Here is a 13,548-nt window from a genome sequence, read left to right as displayed (position 1 = left end):
AAAGATCATAATGATCATGGTCTGGTACTAATAACTGACCAAAGCTCAGTTATATTGTGGTAAATAGACCAAGATTAAAAACAACTTAGTGAAAAGCCAAATCAAATGTAACTAAGAAAATGACTGAGGTGAAAAGTTTGTTTGAAGTTTTATGTTGTTGGGCCAGAAACAATCTTTAATCTATTTATGGAGTCATGAGCTAACAAATAAAGAACAGCCTGAAAATAAAAGAAGCTGATTCAAACTGCGGAAAGTGTGAAATACAAGAAACAAATGTGAGTTTCATACGTTTATTTCATATTTCACCAATGCAGTAGAAATAAGAAATGGATAAAAGTTTCCCAGATAACTTCCGACCAGGACCAACTGCTAGTTAATGTCCATCTGCACACCGCCTCTGCGGCGTTCTGAGTTGGACTTTCATGCGGTAAGGTTTGGGAGTCAGAGTGACCCCATAGACTGGAGTGAAGTCTGGTTCTCCTGCGTCCTCGGGCCAGATGAACTTGAACTTCCTCAGCAGAGTCACCATGATGAGGAAGAGCTCCATGCGAGCCAGACCCTCTCCGAGACACACCCGAGGACCTGAGACGTTGAAAAAAATACCTCAGTATCATCTACGACAGAAGATTTAATCATCTATGTCGGTATGTGAATCGTGTCTTCATGTACCTGCAGAGAAAGGCATGAAGGCCTCTGGTTTAACAAACTCTCCTTTGTCATCGAGGAAGTTTTCAGGGTTGAATTCATGAGGGAATTTCCACTGTCCCTCCTCGCTGAGCACTGAGGTCAGATTCTCGATGATCATTGTTCCCTGAGGACGAAATCAACCTCAAAACCATTAAGGATGCTCGTCACTTTCTCTGTTGCCAAAAACTATTTAACCAGTTGGCCCTTACCTTGGGAATGGAATAACCCATCAGCTCTGTGTCTTTAGTGGTGCAGTGGAAGACACTGAGAGGAACAGTGTTGGCAACTCTCTGTATCTCATGAATCACAGCCTGGATGAAGAGAAGACATTTCTTTGACTTAGAGCAGAATACATGCATGCTGTCAAATTCAGCCACAAAAACAATGCATATATACTTTGAGCAATATTTTGATGAATAATCCAGTGGATCTGCAGTTCCACAGAGCAGCTGTTTGTTGACAGTCTGTGCTTTGGTTTGAGAGTCTCGACACAGCTACAAATAGAGTTACCGTTTCACTTTTACTCATTTATAAATTAATTCTAAACTTTACATGGCTTTGTGTCACCATCTAACAAACACGGCACTCACAACCAAACACCTTAGATGTAAGTAAAAAAAAAATACCTGCATGTAGGGCATCTTGTGTCTGTCCTCAAAACTGGCCTGATCTTTCCCTTCCAGCACTCGGTCTATCTCCTCCTGACATTGTTCTGTTAGAACAGGACAACACAAACACTTTGCAGTACACCATAACCAGTGATATAACTATGATTTTAGAAAAGTAACTTCGTAGGCATACAACATTTGATATACACTATATGGACTAGTATTTGACCACAATGCTTAATATTTGAATTCAGGTGTTTTCAGTGTCTTTGCCACAGATGTAACAAATTAAGCACGTAGCCATGCAATGTGCCTTTACGAACATCTGTGAAAGAATGAGTTGTTACACAGAGCACAGTGAATCAGAGTGTGGTACTCCAATCAACTGAAGTCAGCCACAAAGTGACAGACCATATTAAGTTACAGTGGGTTTGCTGAATGCGGAGGCACACGGTGCATTAAACTTGCTAATGCTCTGCTGAATCAATGACAATGCAGAGCAGTCCTCCTCTGGCAATAAAAATATACATCGGCAGCTTCGTGACATGGGTTTCCATGGACGAGCCTGTAGGTGTACTGTGTATGCAGTCCAGTATATTGGACCTAAACATCAACAAATCATTTGCAAAAATGGCTGTTTTACATTAAGGGCCTTAGTATACAGCACAGCAGTGTGCATGACTTTATGGTACAAGAGAACAAGAGCTGATAACAAAAAGCCAAGTCATATGTGCAGGTTTACCTTGTATGTGTGGGTAGTTCACAAGATAAAGAAAACCAGTAAGCAGGGTGTTGGATGTAGTGTCAGTCCCAGCAAAGTAAAGATCCAAGGTGAACCTAAGGAGCTGCGTTTCTGAAAATGAAGACCCATCGTTGCCTCTCTAAGAAAAAGTTATAAATGGAAAAGAAAGTGACAGACACGGTACGAGAGACGGAACGGTCACAGCCACACGTATGTTCACCTTTCTGCATTAAAACTATGAATCTCTTTTTAAAGAGTTGTGTTAGAATGAATTCAAATTGATTAGTTTTTAATTCATTAAACTGCAGCCTGTATTTATATAAATTCTAATATATGACATTGTAAACTGTTCCTTTTACACACACCTTTTCCAGTTCATCCAAATAGCAGTCAATAAAGTCGCGCGCCTCTCCCGGGACTCTGGTCTTCTTGTGCTCCCTCACAAAATCAGCTACAAGATTTTCTAAAGCCTAAAAAATACAAGGGACTCTTCATTTCTTACAATTTGCTTTCAACAAATAAAGTACATAGAGTATGTCCTTGTAGTTAGTGTTTTCGTTGTATTACCTCAGCATTGTTGAAGACCTTCCTGAAAGGCAGCGGCAGGTAACGAATTAAAGGAAGAGAGTCATACAGCTGTAAATAAAGAGAAGTCTTCAGTTTTCCTTTGAGCTTCAGTTGTACCTGATAAATAAAAGATCCTCAGTATTTCGAACCACTAAAAAGGACTTCTCTGTTCTACGTCTCCTTATGTCCAGTGCTTCCTTCTCTTACTGTCATGGTTGCAGCTTTTTCGCCTCAGAGTTTTTGAATAGCTTTAGAGTGTTTTGGATGAACTGTCAGTGTTGTTTTTGTTTTTTCAGTTTGGAGTTTGATTATTTGTGTCAGGGCTCTGTGTGCGGGCAGGTGGAGATGTGGATCCAAGTGCAGGACTCTCAGGCGGAAATATAACTGAAAACCACAGCTTTATTGCTGGCACCAACAAAACATAAACCAAACATGAAAACACTAACTGGAACACACAGGCAGGATCTGAGGGTACGACGCGACACTGAGCACAGGAAAACACAGGGCTAATATACACAGGGTGGTAATCAGCGAATGGGCAACAGGAGGGAGGGATCAGGGTTAACGAGACGGGGGGAACCAAGCTGCACACACTAACATAAGACACAGACTTTCACAATAAAACAGGACACATGAATTACTAAACAAGCATGCAGACTTTACACTGAGAGACAGAGAGAGACTGACACATGGAACCTGAACTAAACTAAACGTGAGATATAACTGAGAACAAATCCTTAAGCACAGATAAACAGAAACAAGAAATAATCATCATCACTACGAGAATAAGAAAATAATTCATGAAGCAGAATTAAACCGAAATATAATAAACTCAAAATACTGGGTCCAACGGACCCAGAACCGTGACAGTACCCCCCCTCTAAGGGCTGGCTCCCGACAGCCCTAAACAAAAAAGCACAAAGCACCAGGCCAGGGTGGGCAGAGGGGGTCCAGGATGGAGGGCCAGAAACCAAGCAAAAAACAAGGAGCAAGAGTCCACGAAAAGTTCAGGGGACCGACCGTGCACACGGCGACGGGCAAACAGTTCTGGACGCCGACCACTTGGAAGGCAGTGGCGGCCACTGAGCAGGTCTGGAGGTCGGCCGCGATGCCAGCGGCGGCGACAAACCCTTTCCGGAGGTCGGCCGCGATGCCAGCGGCGGCGACAAACCCTTTCCGGAGGCCGTCCCCCAAGGCCATGACGCCACCTTAGAGGCGGCGTGGCAAACGCAGGACCAGGCGTGGATGAAGACACGGAGGCTGGACCAGGCGTGGATGAAGACGCGGAGGCTGGACCAGGCGTGGATGAAGACGCGGAGGCTGGACCAGGCGTGGATGAAGGGACGGCTGCGGAACCTGACAGCAGCGACACTGCAGGCGGTGATGCTAATGGTGATGATGTAGAAGTCGGGGGGGATGATTCAGCAGATGACGGCTGAACAGACTTCCCCGGACCGTCAGCAGATGTGAGGATGTGCTGGGCGGGCTCCTCGGACCCACCAGCTAACTTGGCTTGAAGCTGGACGGGCGGCTCGGGCCCTCCAGAAGACGTGACTTGAAGCTGGACGGGCGGCTCGGGCCCTCCAGCTGACGAGGCAGGACGCTGGCTGGGTTCTCCCAAACCCCCAGCTGACGAAACCTTAGGCTGGACTGGCTCCTCGGGCCCTCCAGCTGGAGCGGAAGCAGGACCAGAGGCAATAGGGACCCCTGACTGAGGGTGAAGATGAGTGACTGACTTAGCAGATGACAAAGCTAATGATTCCTCCACTAACTGAGCTACTGACTGGGTTATGGACTGTAACAAAGCTTGCAGAAAATCTGGTTGAGGTAGCGACTGAGCTATGGATAGTGAGGGTGAACACTGAGCTATGGGTGACTGAACTTGAGATGAAAGCGGTGGTGGAGTAGGTGACAGGGCTACAGGTGGCTGCTGAGCAGGAAACACTGGAAACTGAGCTGAAGGTGGCTGCTGATCAGAAAACTGAGCTGACACGGGCTTAAGAGTCTCTGGGGTGACACACACATTGTTTGCTCTCACAGAAGTGTTGAGTTGAGGATGAACAGCAGTCACTATATGCTTGACGGGTTCAGGAGCATGATAATCATCCAGAACTTTTTGAGGCATAGAGTCATAGATCTCCTTGGTTTCATCAACAGGTTTAGAAAGGTGAGGTATGGGACAGTCTAAATAGTGCAATGAGCCGGGAGAACTGTCCTTCAAATAATCACTCCTTTCATTTACAGTTCTTATTTCAGCAGGGGGCGAAAGAGTAGCCCCACCACTCACCCTAGCCGGCTGTTCAGAAAAAATCCTAGGCACCCACTGGAGCTGTGAATGCTGGCGGCGGGTCCGCCGCTTTCCTGTCGAAGAGGGATCGGGGCTGGCTGAGGGTGACGTGGCAAAACTCTGCTGCGGCTGCTCCCTCTGCGGTGTGGAAACGCCGGGTGAGTCGGGTGGCACAATAATGATTCCTAACATTTTGTAGAACGCCTGTGCAGGCGTAAGCTGGTTGCTTGCAAGCTCGTAGTAATCCTCCCGGGACCGGCTGGAGCGTTTTCTGTGAGACCGGGGCGTCCGCGGGGAGGAAACAGACGAGTGGGCCGAAGGGTAGGCTGCCAGCAAGGAACGGCAGCACGGAGGCCCTCCAAGCGCTAGCCGGGTCCCGTCAAAACGGGAGCTGCGCTTCCACAGGAAGTCCGCTGGATCCATTACTGGTCGCATCGTTCTGTCAGGGCTCTGTGTGCGGGCAGGCGGAGAGGAGGATGCAAACGCAGGACTCAGACACTAACTTGAAACTCAAAAACCTCAGCTTTATTGCTGGTACGAAAACAAAACATGAAGTGAACATGGAATATGGAGACCCGAAACACACAGGCATAATCTGATGGTACAACGCGACACCGAGCATTGGAAAACACAGGGCTTAAATACACAGGGTAGTAATGAGGGAATGGGCAACAGAAGGGAGACACAGCTGGGGGAGATCAGGGCTAACGAGACGGGGGAGCTAAGCTGCACACACTAACATAAGACAAAGACTTTCACAATAAGACAGGAAACAAGAAGTACTAAACCAGATGCAGACATGACACTGAGAGACAGACTAGACACTGAACAGAAACATGAGAACCCAAAACCTAAGAACTGATCCCTCACCAAGAATAACAGAAACAGATCCATAATGATAATAATAAACAAAGCACCAGAACTAGGGATGGGTATCAAAACCCAGTTCTTGTTGAGAACCGGTTCCCACTGTTTCACTTCCTTGGAATTGTTTGCCATTTTTGCAAACGATTCCCTTATCGATTCCAGTCGCCCCGAATGACGTCACCATGTTGCGGAGCGTCATTTACCTGGCAGGAAACACGGCGCCAGCGGCTCAAACGCTAAAAAGCTTGGTTATACTTTACGAGAACGGATGACAACAGGGCAACTTGCAATACTTGCAAAGTAGATATTTCATTTAAGGGAGGAAACACTACGAATATGCAAAAGCATTTGCTCACAAAACACACGATGACCTTAAATGAATGTCGTGTTTTTAATTCCGCTCCGGACTCGTGAATCTCAACCCAGCAGCAGCGGTAACGTTTGCACGTCCTCTCCCGTTAATGCGGCAGGTAAATAATCAACAACAGTGCATATTATGTTAGCGTGATCTGCCTTATTACAAACCTGCCATTACTGTGCATTTAGTGACCATGATGAGACAGAGTCTGGCTCAGAGGCTGGCAGTTCTCGCTGCAGTCTGCCGGTAGCGTCTCCTTTCAGGCAGGATAGACGAATGTCACCGAGCAGTGACTCAGTTTGTGGTCAAAGGCTTGCACCCGTTTGCCACAGCAGATGATTTTCAGTAAGTGAATGTGTTTAATTGTAGGCAGGGACATTACTGGATATTCTTGTGTAATTGCTACAGAATAATTTATGTTACACTTTGTTATTGCTACAGGAGAATATTTATTTTATTATTTTACATTTACATTTTTTTTCCTGGGACCCTGTGACACCCCATTGAAGAGCCGTAGGCTGGATCTCTTAAGATCTCACTGTTGGGTTTGTAAGGCCATGTTACTCCTAAATTTCTACCTTGTTCAAAGAGAAGATAAAAAACAAAGTTCTAAGCTAATCGACCTTAGTGTTCTCCTTTTTTAAAAATAAGAATCGATAAAGAATCGAATCGTTAAACAGAATCGAAAATGGAATCGGAATCGTTAAAATCTTATCAATACCCATCCCTAACCAGAACATCAGAAAACAATCCATAATGCAAAAGTAAACCAAAACATAATAAACTCAAAATACTGGGTCCAACGGACCCAGAACCGTGACAATTTGTTCAAGTGATTTACTGTTTCAACATTTGTTTTGAATCCTTGTTTTCTACTTAGCTTCAATTCCTACTTTGAGTTAATCTGCATTTATTTCTCTCATTGGTTTCTGCCTCTGCCACATCTTTCCCCTGAATTAGTTCATTCATGTTTCAGTAAGAGTTTATTTTCAGTTTTAATATGATAATTACTTTAATCGTTTGTCTTGCTTAGGTTTTCAGTTTCTGACTGATATACACTATATTGCCAAAAGTATTCGTTCATCTGGCTGCACAAGCATATGAGTGAAATCCAATTATTAACCCAAAGGGTTTAAGATCATGTGGAATCACCCTCTTCATCTATGGCAGCTTCAACTCTTTTTGGAAAGCTTTCGACACGGTTCACGAGAGTGTTCATGGCAATTTTTGGCTGATGACTGATGATGGACGAGAAGGTCTGGCTTACAGTCTCCACTCTAATTCATCCAAAAAGGATTGTGTCAGGTTGAGGTCAGGACTCTGTTTAGTCCAGTCAGCTTCTTCTGCAGCAAACTCACTCATCATCCATTACAGACTTGCTTTGTGCACTGGTACACAGTCATGTTGGAACAGGAATGGGCCGTCCCCAAACTGCTCCCACAAAGTTAGGAGCATGATTGAAAATTCAAATTAATGATTTTGCGTTTCTGGGACATTTTGTCTTTTGTTGGTGTTTTCTGCATCTTCATTCTGGATCTTAGTTCCTTTTGAAACTCTACAGACTCCACAGAGGTTGTGACACATAAAGCAGCTATCATTGTTATAGACTAAGGTGCTTTTACTCACCATAGCCCATGGTCCATTGGTTATCCTGGTATTCTCAGTAAAGCATCGGACAATAAATTGTATTAACGCATGATCATACTCGTAGCGTGTGGCAAAAAGGACTTGACAGATGATATTGGAGGCCGCATTGTGGAACATAACTCGAGGACTCATGGTTTTACCTGTGCAAGAAATAATGTAACAGCACAGAATTGTGAAATAATGCACAATAACGTGACAGGAAAAAAAGCACTACCCAATTTAGCTATGGATGCACAGATGGACCTACCAACACTCTCTTCCAGGGTACTAATGATGTGTTTTATCTCCTTATGAATCCTGTCCTCCATTGAGTTCTTCCCCAGACCAAAGTTCCGCAAAGTGGTCAAAGCAAAGCGACGATGTTCCTTCCAACTAGAGCCGTAATCAGCCATAATGACCCCTACAACAAGTTTAGTAGCACAAAGAGGAGAGAACCTAAGTATAATTCATGTAGTTATCCTACAGGACAGAGCTGAACTTTGCCTCCTCTTAAGTAAACTGGCAACATTTTGTGATCTTTTTTTCTCCTTTGGTGGAATCTTAATTTGAATGTGTGAATACAAATGCACGTCTTTTTTGTAGTCCTACCTAACATCGCATTGAATTCAATTCATTAAAAAAAAAAAATTATATAGCACCAAATCACAACAACAGTCGCCTCAAGGCGCTTTATATGAGCGAACAGTTGTTGGGATTTGGGGACATATTACATGACATATGTCTTATATTACATGTAATGTTTATTGTACCTTTCCTTTTGGTGATATCACTGACAAACAAGTCTTGGGGTCGTCCAGCAAAATCAGTAGCCTTTGTCACTATAGCTTCTTTGATTGCCTTCATCCCATTGATGATTACAGCCGGTTTGAGACCGATGTAGATGCTGTAGACATCTCCATAGGACTTCCTCAGCTGGCAGAGAAAATAACAAGTGTTTGCAATTATTTTATGACAAATTCAGATGGATATTTTCATCAAATCTTGATGTGGGTTCAATCATCCAGTTAAGGAAACCTCAAAATGTGATTCTGCTCATCTGGATGTAGTGTATCTGAGTCTTACTGGAAGCACTGAAAATACAGACAATTGTTGCTATGTGCAAATGTGCATGGAGATTTGTCTAACGTCATACTTTGTAAGGCTGTAATACAGTCCTTAAGCGTGGTATTAGTCGGCTGTTAGTGGTGGTTGTGTCAACGTAAGGCAAGCTCAGATGGACAGACCACAACAGATGTGCTCTATGTTCACTGTAAGTAGATGTTGAAGGTTTTTTCAGTAGGTGTCATAAGTAACTAGTACTTGTGTGTATGTGTTAGTCCCCATAGGGAAATTACTCCTCTTTTTATTGTTTATTATATTTTATTTTCAGATGTTACAGATGGGACAGACATGAGTGAGGGATAGGAAAGGGAGAAAGAAAGAGGAAGGAAAAGAAAAACAGAAGGGGAGAGGGACAGTGAGAGAGGGAGGAAAAAAAATCTCCTGGATCACCTGTTGAGAGAAGAAGAATAGAAAACAAGCAAAAAAAAACAAAAAACAAAGCAACGTACTAAACACAACACCATCTCATTAATCTAGCTAAGTGTAAACAGCAGTAAATACTAAATATTCAATGTTGTTGTGTAGCACGCAGGACAGACAGCGCACAATGTGCTTTGAGGTAGCAGCCAAGTAAGGTGTAATTTAAGTCTACGAGCAGTGAACATCCGTGTGCACACCTGTGTGGATCAGCGCGCTTGTATTCAAAAGGTTTCCACATGTAATGGTCTGCTAGAGGGTGTAGAGAGCCATAGCCCCGTCCCCCAGGGCATGAAGCAGGCATGGAGGAGATCCAGGCTCCAGACATCCAGAGGCCCCAGAGTGCGAGAGCCCAAAGAGGACCACTGGAGGGGCATCCGTGCCACCCTCCTGGGAAGGGCTGAGGATCCCCAGACAAGGCGTCACCCAGTAGCCACGGAGCAGAAGCTAGAGGGGGCTGCACCGGCGTGCCCGCCGGCTCTGCCGGCAGCCAGCTGTGCCAGAGTGAACCGAGCCGCAGGCACAGAGGCCGGAGGCCCGAGGGCCCCCCGCACCCCGGAGGAGGCCTGACCAAGCAACAGGCGCCAGGCCCCTCCAGGTAGCCACCGGGAGTGAGCTGGTACATACCTGAGTGCCCAGCCCCGAACACCAAGAACCACCAATGCACCGACCCCTGAGGGCATCAGTCACCGGCAGGGAGTGTGGTGAGGGGAGATAGGCCTTGGAGGGCCTGGGAGTTCCCAGATAGGTGGAGTCTAAGACCCGACCTGACATATAGACACAGACACAAACATGCATTCCCACCCTCATGCACACATATACAAATACTCAGCACTCAGCCAACGTAACGATAGACACAAATGGACATTGTACACACAATCACACTCCCCAAACATACTCTATACCCCAGGTCCAGGTACCCTCACCCCTGGAGGGGGAAACGGTACCTAGACCCAGGAGATGTTACCTTTTCCCCCGGGATGGAGGCAAGCAGACCGTCCCAGGCTCCGCAGCAGCAGGGAGGCCAATCGGACAGCCAACATCTCCTCCCAGTCCCCCCGCCCCGATGGTTAGCAGAGAACGGGGGTGTGTGAAGACCCCATACCTCCCTCCTCCCGCTCATGTGTAGTGTTGCTGCGTGTTGTTCTAAAGTGCATTTAAAACAAGAGAGAGCAAGGCCTGATCTCTTGTTTGTATGGGAGAATATGTTCCTTTGGCAACTCCTCAACCTCGGCTATTAAAATGGCATGGGAGCAGGATTTGGGGTGTGTGATTCAGGATGACTCTTGGGATAAAATTCTTTACCGGGTCCATGGCTCCTCATTATGTGCCAAACACAGGCTGATTCAATGTAAGAGTTTGCACCGTGTACACTGGACTAAAGCCAGACTAGCTCAAATATACCCCAACCTTAGCCCACCCGACCCCACCGCAGAGGAAACTGTACCCACCCCAACATTCAATCATCTCCCAGACTACACAAGACAACAGACACCCAGGTTAAGTTTATTCTCCACCTCTCCTATGTCTCTCCCCCACCTGCAGAGTGGACTCCTGCAAGGATGGAACAACCTCCCCGCCAATTGAAGAGCCCCCCAGTTAGGCCGATGCACCAGAGGCCCCCTGCGCCAGGGCTGAGCCCCCGTGCACCCACCCGCTCACAACCTCGGTGACACACCGACGAGGACTGAAGCCCCCAAGGCCCAGCCCCCAACCCCAAACCCCCACGCCTGCCCCGGATCCATTCAGGGGCGGCCAGGCCACCAGGCCAGTAACCTACGTCCACCAGTACAGACCATCCTCCAGCCCCGCTGCACGCAGCCACGAGGAGAACAACCTCTAAGAGCGACCAGAGCCACTAACCAGGTTATGAACACAACCTCCTCTGCATTTAACCCATTCACCCAGTGAAGCAGTGGGCAGCCACCAATGCAGCGCCCGGGGAGCAGTGTGTAGGGATGGTACCTTGCTCAGGGTAGCTGTTCAGTGGAGTCGAACCCCCGACCTTACAATCATGGGGCAACCACTCTACCTACTGAGCTATCCCTGCCACTTGGAACTTTTTGCAAAAAATAAAATGCTACCCATAACTTGTTCAACTTATGGTTCACCTAAGCAAGCTCTTACATCATCTGACAGAAAGGACAAAATAATAAAGTACCTAGCTAAAAAAAAAAAAGCTCAGTGGAGGAACTGATATCTAACTACAGTAGAAGCGACGGTAACGTGCTTGAAACTCACAGTATAACCTTAAAGTTACATACATTTGCAGATCTGCTATGGCCAGTGTTGGGAAGGTTACTTATAAAATGTATTCCATTACAGAATACAGATTACATGCCCCAAAATGTATTCTGTAACGTATTCCGCTACGTTACTCAATGACAGTAACGTATTCTGAATACTTTGGATTACTTAATATATTATTATGCTTTTTACAACAACGTGAATGTACTATTGCTGTGTGATTTATTAGTATTACTGAAGGTCCGCGACTCCGAACTGTAGTAAAGGCACCTCTGACTAATACGGCGGGGTCCCTGTTGGCTCGTAGCCGAAAAATAGCTCTACTTTGTTGTGTGGGTCAATTTTTCTTGCGAGAGACAGAGAGAGGCGTTGAAAGGCTGCTCCAACGGAACTTATTGTTTTTGGAGGAAAACAGGAACACGGTGTACAGTCGAGTCTTAACAGCTTACTTACAGCTGGACTCGTCAGGCTCTCTTCTTGGCTGCAGTGGTTATTATTATATTTACATGCTTCCAGCTCCCGTTTGTGCTCGGTGACAGCTCGTACCTTTCCGCTCCCCTTCTTCTCCCTCCTCGCGCTCACAGACCCATAACGTGTATGGCAGTCCATTCTCCCTGCAGCACGGACTACACTGCCCATGATGCAACATTCTTTAGAGCTATGCTTGTAGCATTCTGCCTGTTAGCTTAGCACAACAACAACAAAAAGGCCTCTCTCACCCAGGAAACACGCGGAGAGAGAGAGCGTCGCCCTGTAACCATGGCAACCGTAACGCTGCCGCCTGGAACAACAGAGCGTAGCTGTCAAACAAAACCCAAACAGTCCTGACCCGCGACAAAATGAAACAGGAAAGTACCGCCGTGTAATCCATTTATTTCAACAAAGTAACTGTATTCTGAATACCACCTTTTTAAACGGTAACTGTAACGGAATACAGTTACTCATATTTTGTATTTTAAATACGTAACGGCGGTACATGTATTCCGTTACTCCCCAACACTGGCAATGGCAAAAGTTATTAAATTGAAAAGCTGGGTGATTTATGACTGATGACTTACTTGTATTTTCAGTGCTTCCAACAATGTTTTTCTGCTAATAATCTCTATGCACACTTAAATGATTATTTACACATTTAAAAAATCCGATTTATACACTGAACATTCTGAATACCCGTCTGCAGATCCCTGCACAGACTCACAAACCTTTGTACAGATTAACAGATTTAATTACACATGTCCAAATCTGATTTGATTTCAAAACAATCCAAATAACAAAATGTATGACTTGGAATATGGGATGGATACACCAAAGTGTGTAGCTAGTGCACTCTATGCAGACATTGTGTTATGCAATCACATAAAGGAACGCAGGATTGGTTACCTGTGCCATTATATTGCAAGATTTTCAGTGCTTTAAAAAGTATATTAATTTTTACAACCATTGTTTTACATTTGTAGTTTTTAACCTATAGCAATGATGGAATCTGTCAATGTTAGGAAAAGCATAATGATGATCATATGTCTTTGTAACTAAACAGTTAGACCCATTTAAATACTAATAACAGTCGTTACATCTGTGCCATAAAATAGCCTATTTAAAGAAAATAGCTTTCATTGCAAGTGTTTTCTTACTCTCTCAAAGTCCTTCAAGGGGTTCTCCAGTCTCAGCTGTAAAATGTTTCCCAGTAGAGGCAGAATTGGGGGTCCTGGTGGAAAGTTCTTTGGTCTTCGGGACTTGAGTTGAAGGATGATAAAGAAAATGCAAAGCCATAGCAGCAAAACTGAAATCAACATGATAGAATCAATTGGACTGCAAAAAGAGGAGTAGCTGGATAACCTGCCAGAAAATGTTAGCTCAGCTCTGCCTTTGCTAATGTTGACTTTTCGCCCTGTGCCAACTTCGTGTCAAGAGACAAACCACTTTCAGATTAAGGCAGACAACTCAGCGGCAGGCGAAGTTACTTGTCAGACAATAAGTAACAAGAATTCGTAGAAATGGAGGGCCAAAGGTAAATGCTCTT

The 13,548-nt window shown here is 45.2% G+C and overlaps 1 protein-coding gene across 1 annotated transcript; it reads right to left on the bottom strand.

The window, feature by feature from the left end:
* Nucleotides 1-276: 276 nt before the first annotated feature.
* LOC113027176 (cytochrome P450 2F2-like) lies at nucleotides 277-13,397 on the bottom strand. The gene is made up of 11 exons (XM_026176768.1): nucleotides 13,160-13,397; nucleotides 8,513-8,675; nucleotides 8,011-8,163; nucleotides 7,743-7,903; nucleotides 2,605-2,673; nucleotides 2,403-2,507; nucleotides 2,038-2,176; nucleotides 1,314-1,399; nucleotides 897-998; nucleotides 670-811; nucleotides 277-582 (listed from the first exon to the last, which is right to left on the bottom strand). Exons 1-11 carry the CDS (start codon nucleotides 13,319-13,321, stop codon nucleotides 374-376), a joined length of 1,491 nt encoding a protein of 496 aa, XP_026032553.1. The 5' UTR covers nucleotides 13,322-13,397; the 3' UTR covers nucleotides 277-373.
* Between the last annotated feature and the right edge of the window lie 151 nt (nucleotides 13,398-13,548).

The sequence above is a fragment of the Astatotilapia calliptera genome, chromosome 7 (genome assembly GCF_900246225.1).
Source record: "Astatotilapia calliptera chromosome 7, fAstCal1.2, whole genome shotgun sequence".
In the NCBI taxonomy this organism is placed as follows: Eukaryota; Metazoa; Chordata; class Actinopteri; order Cichliformes; family Cichlidae; genus Astatotilapia; species Astatotilapia calliptera.
This window is presented reverse-complemented; position numbering and strand designations above follow the sequence as displayed.

Excerpts from the sequence above, each read along its gene's own strand:
- LOC113027176 (XM_026176768.1), bottom strand. The coding sequence starts at position 13,321 with ATGTTGATTTCAGTTTTGCTGCTATGGCTTTGCATTTTCTTTATCATC. Across the intron at positions 2,177-2,402 it reads ATTTGGATGAACTGGAAAAG|AGAGGCAACGATGGGTCTTC; the intron begins GTGTGTGTAAAA and ends ACTTTTTCTTAG. Across the intron at positions 583-669 it reads CTTCATGCCTTTCTCTGCAG|GTCCTCGGGTGTGTCTCGGA; the intron begins GTACATGAAGAC and ends TCAACGTCTCAG.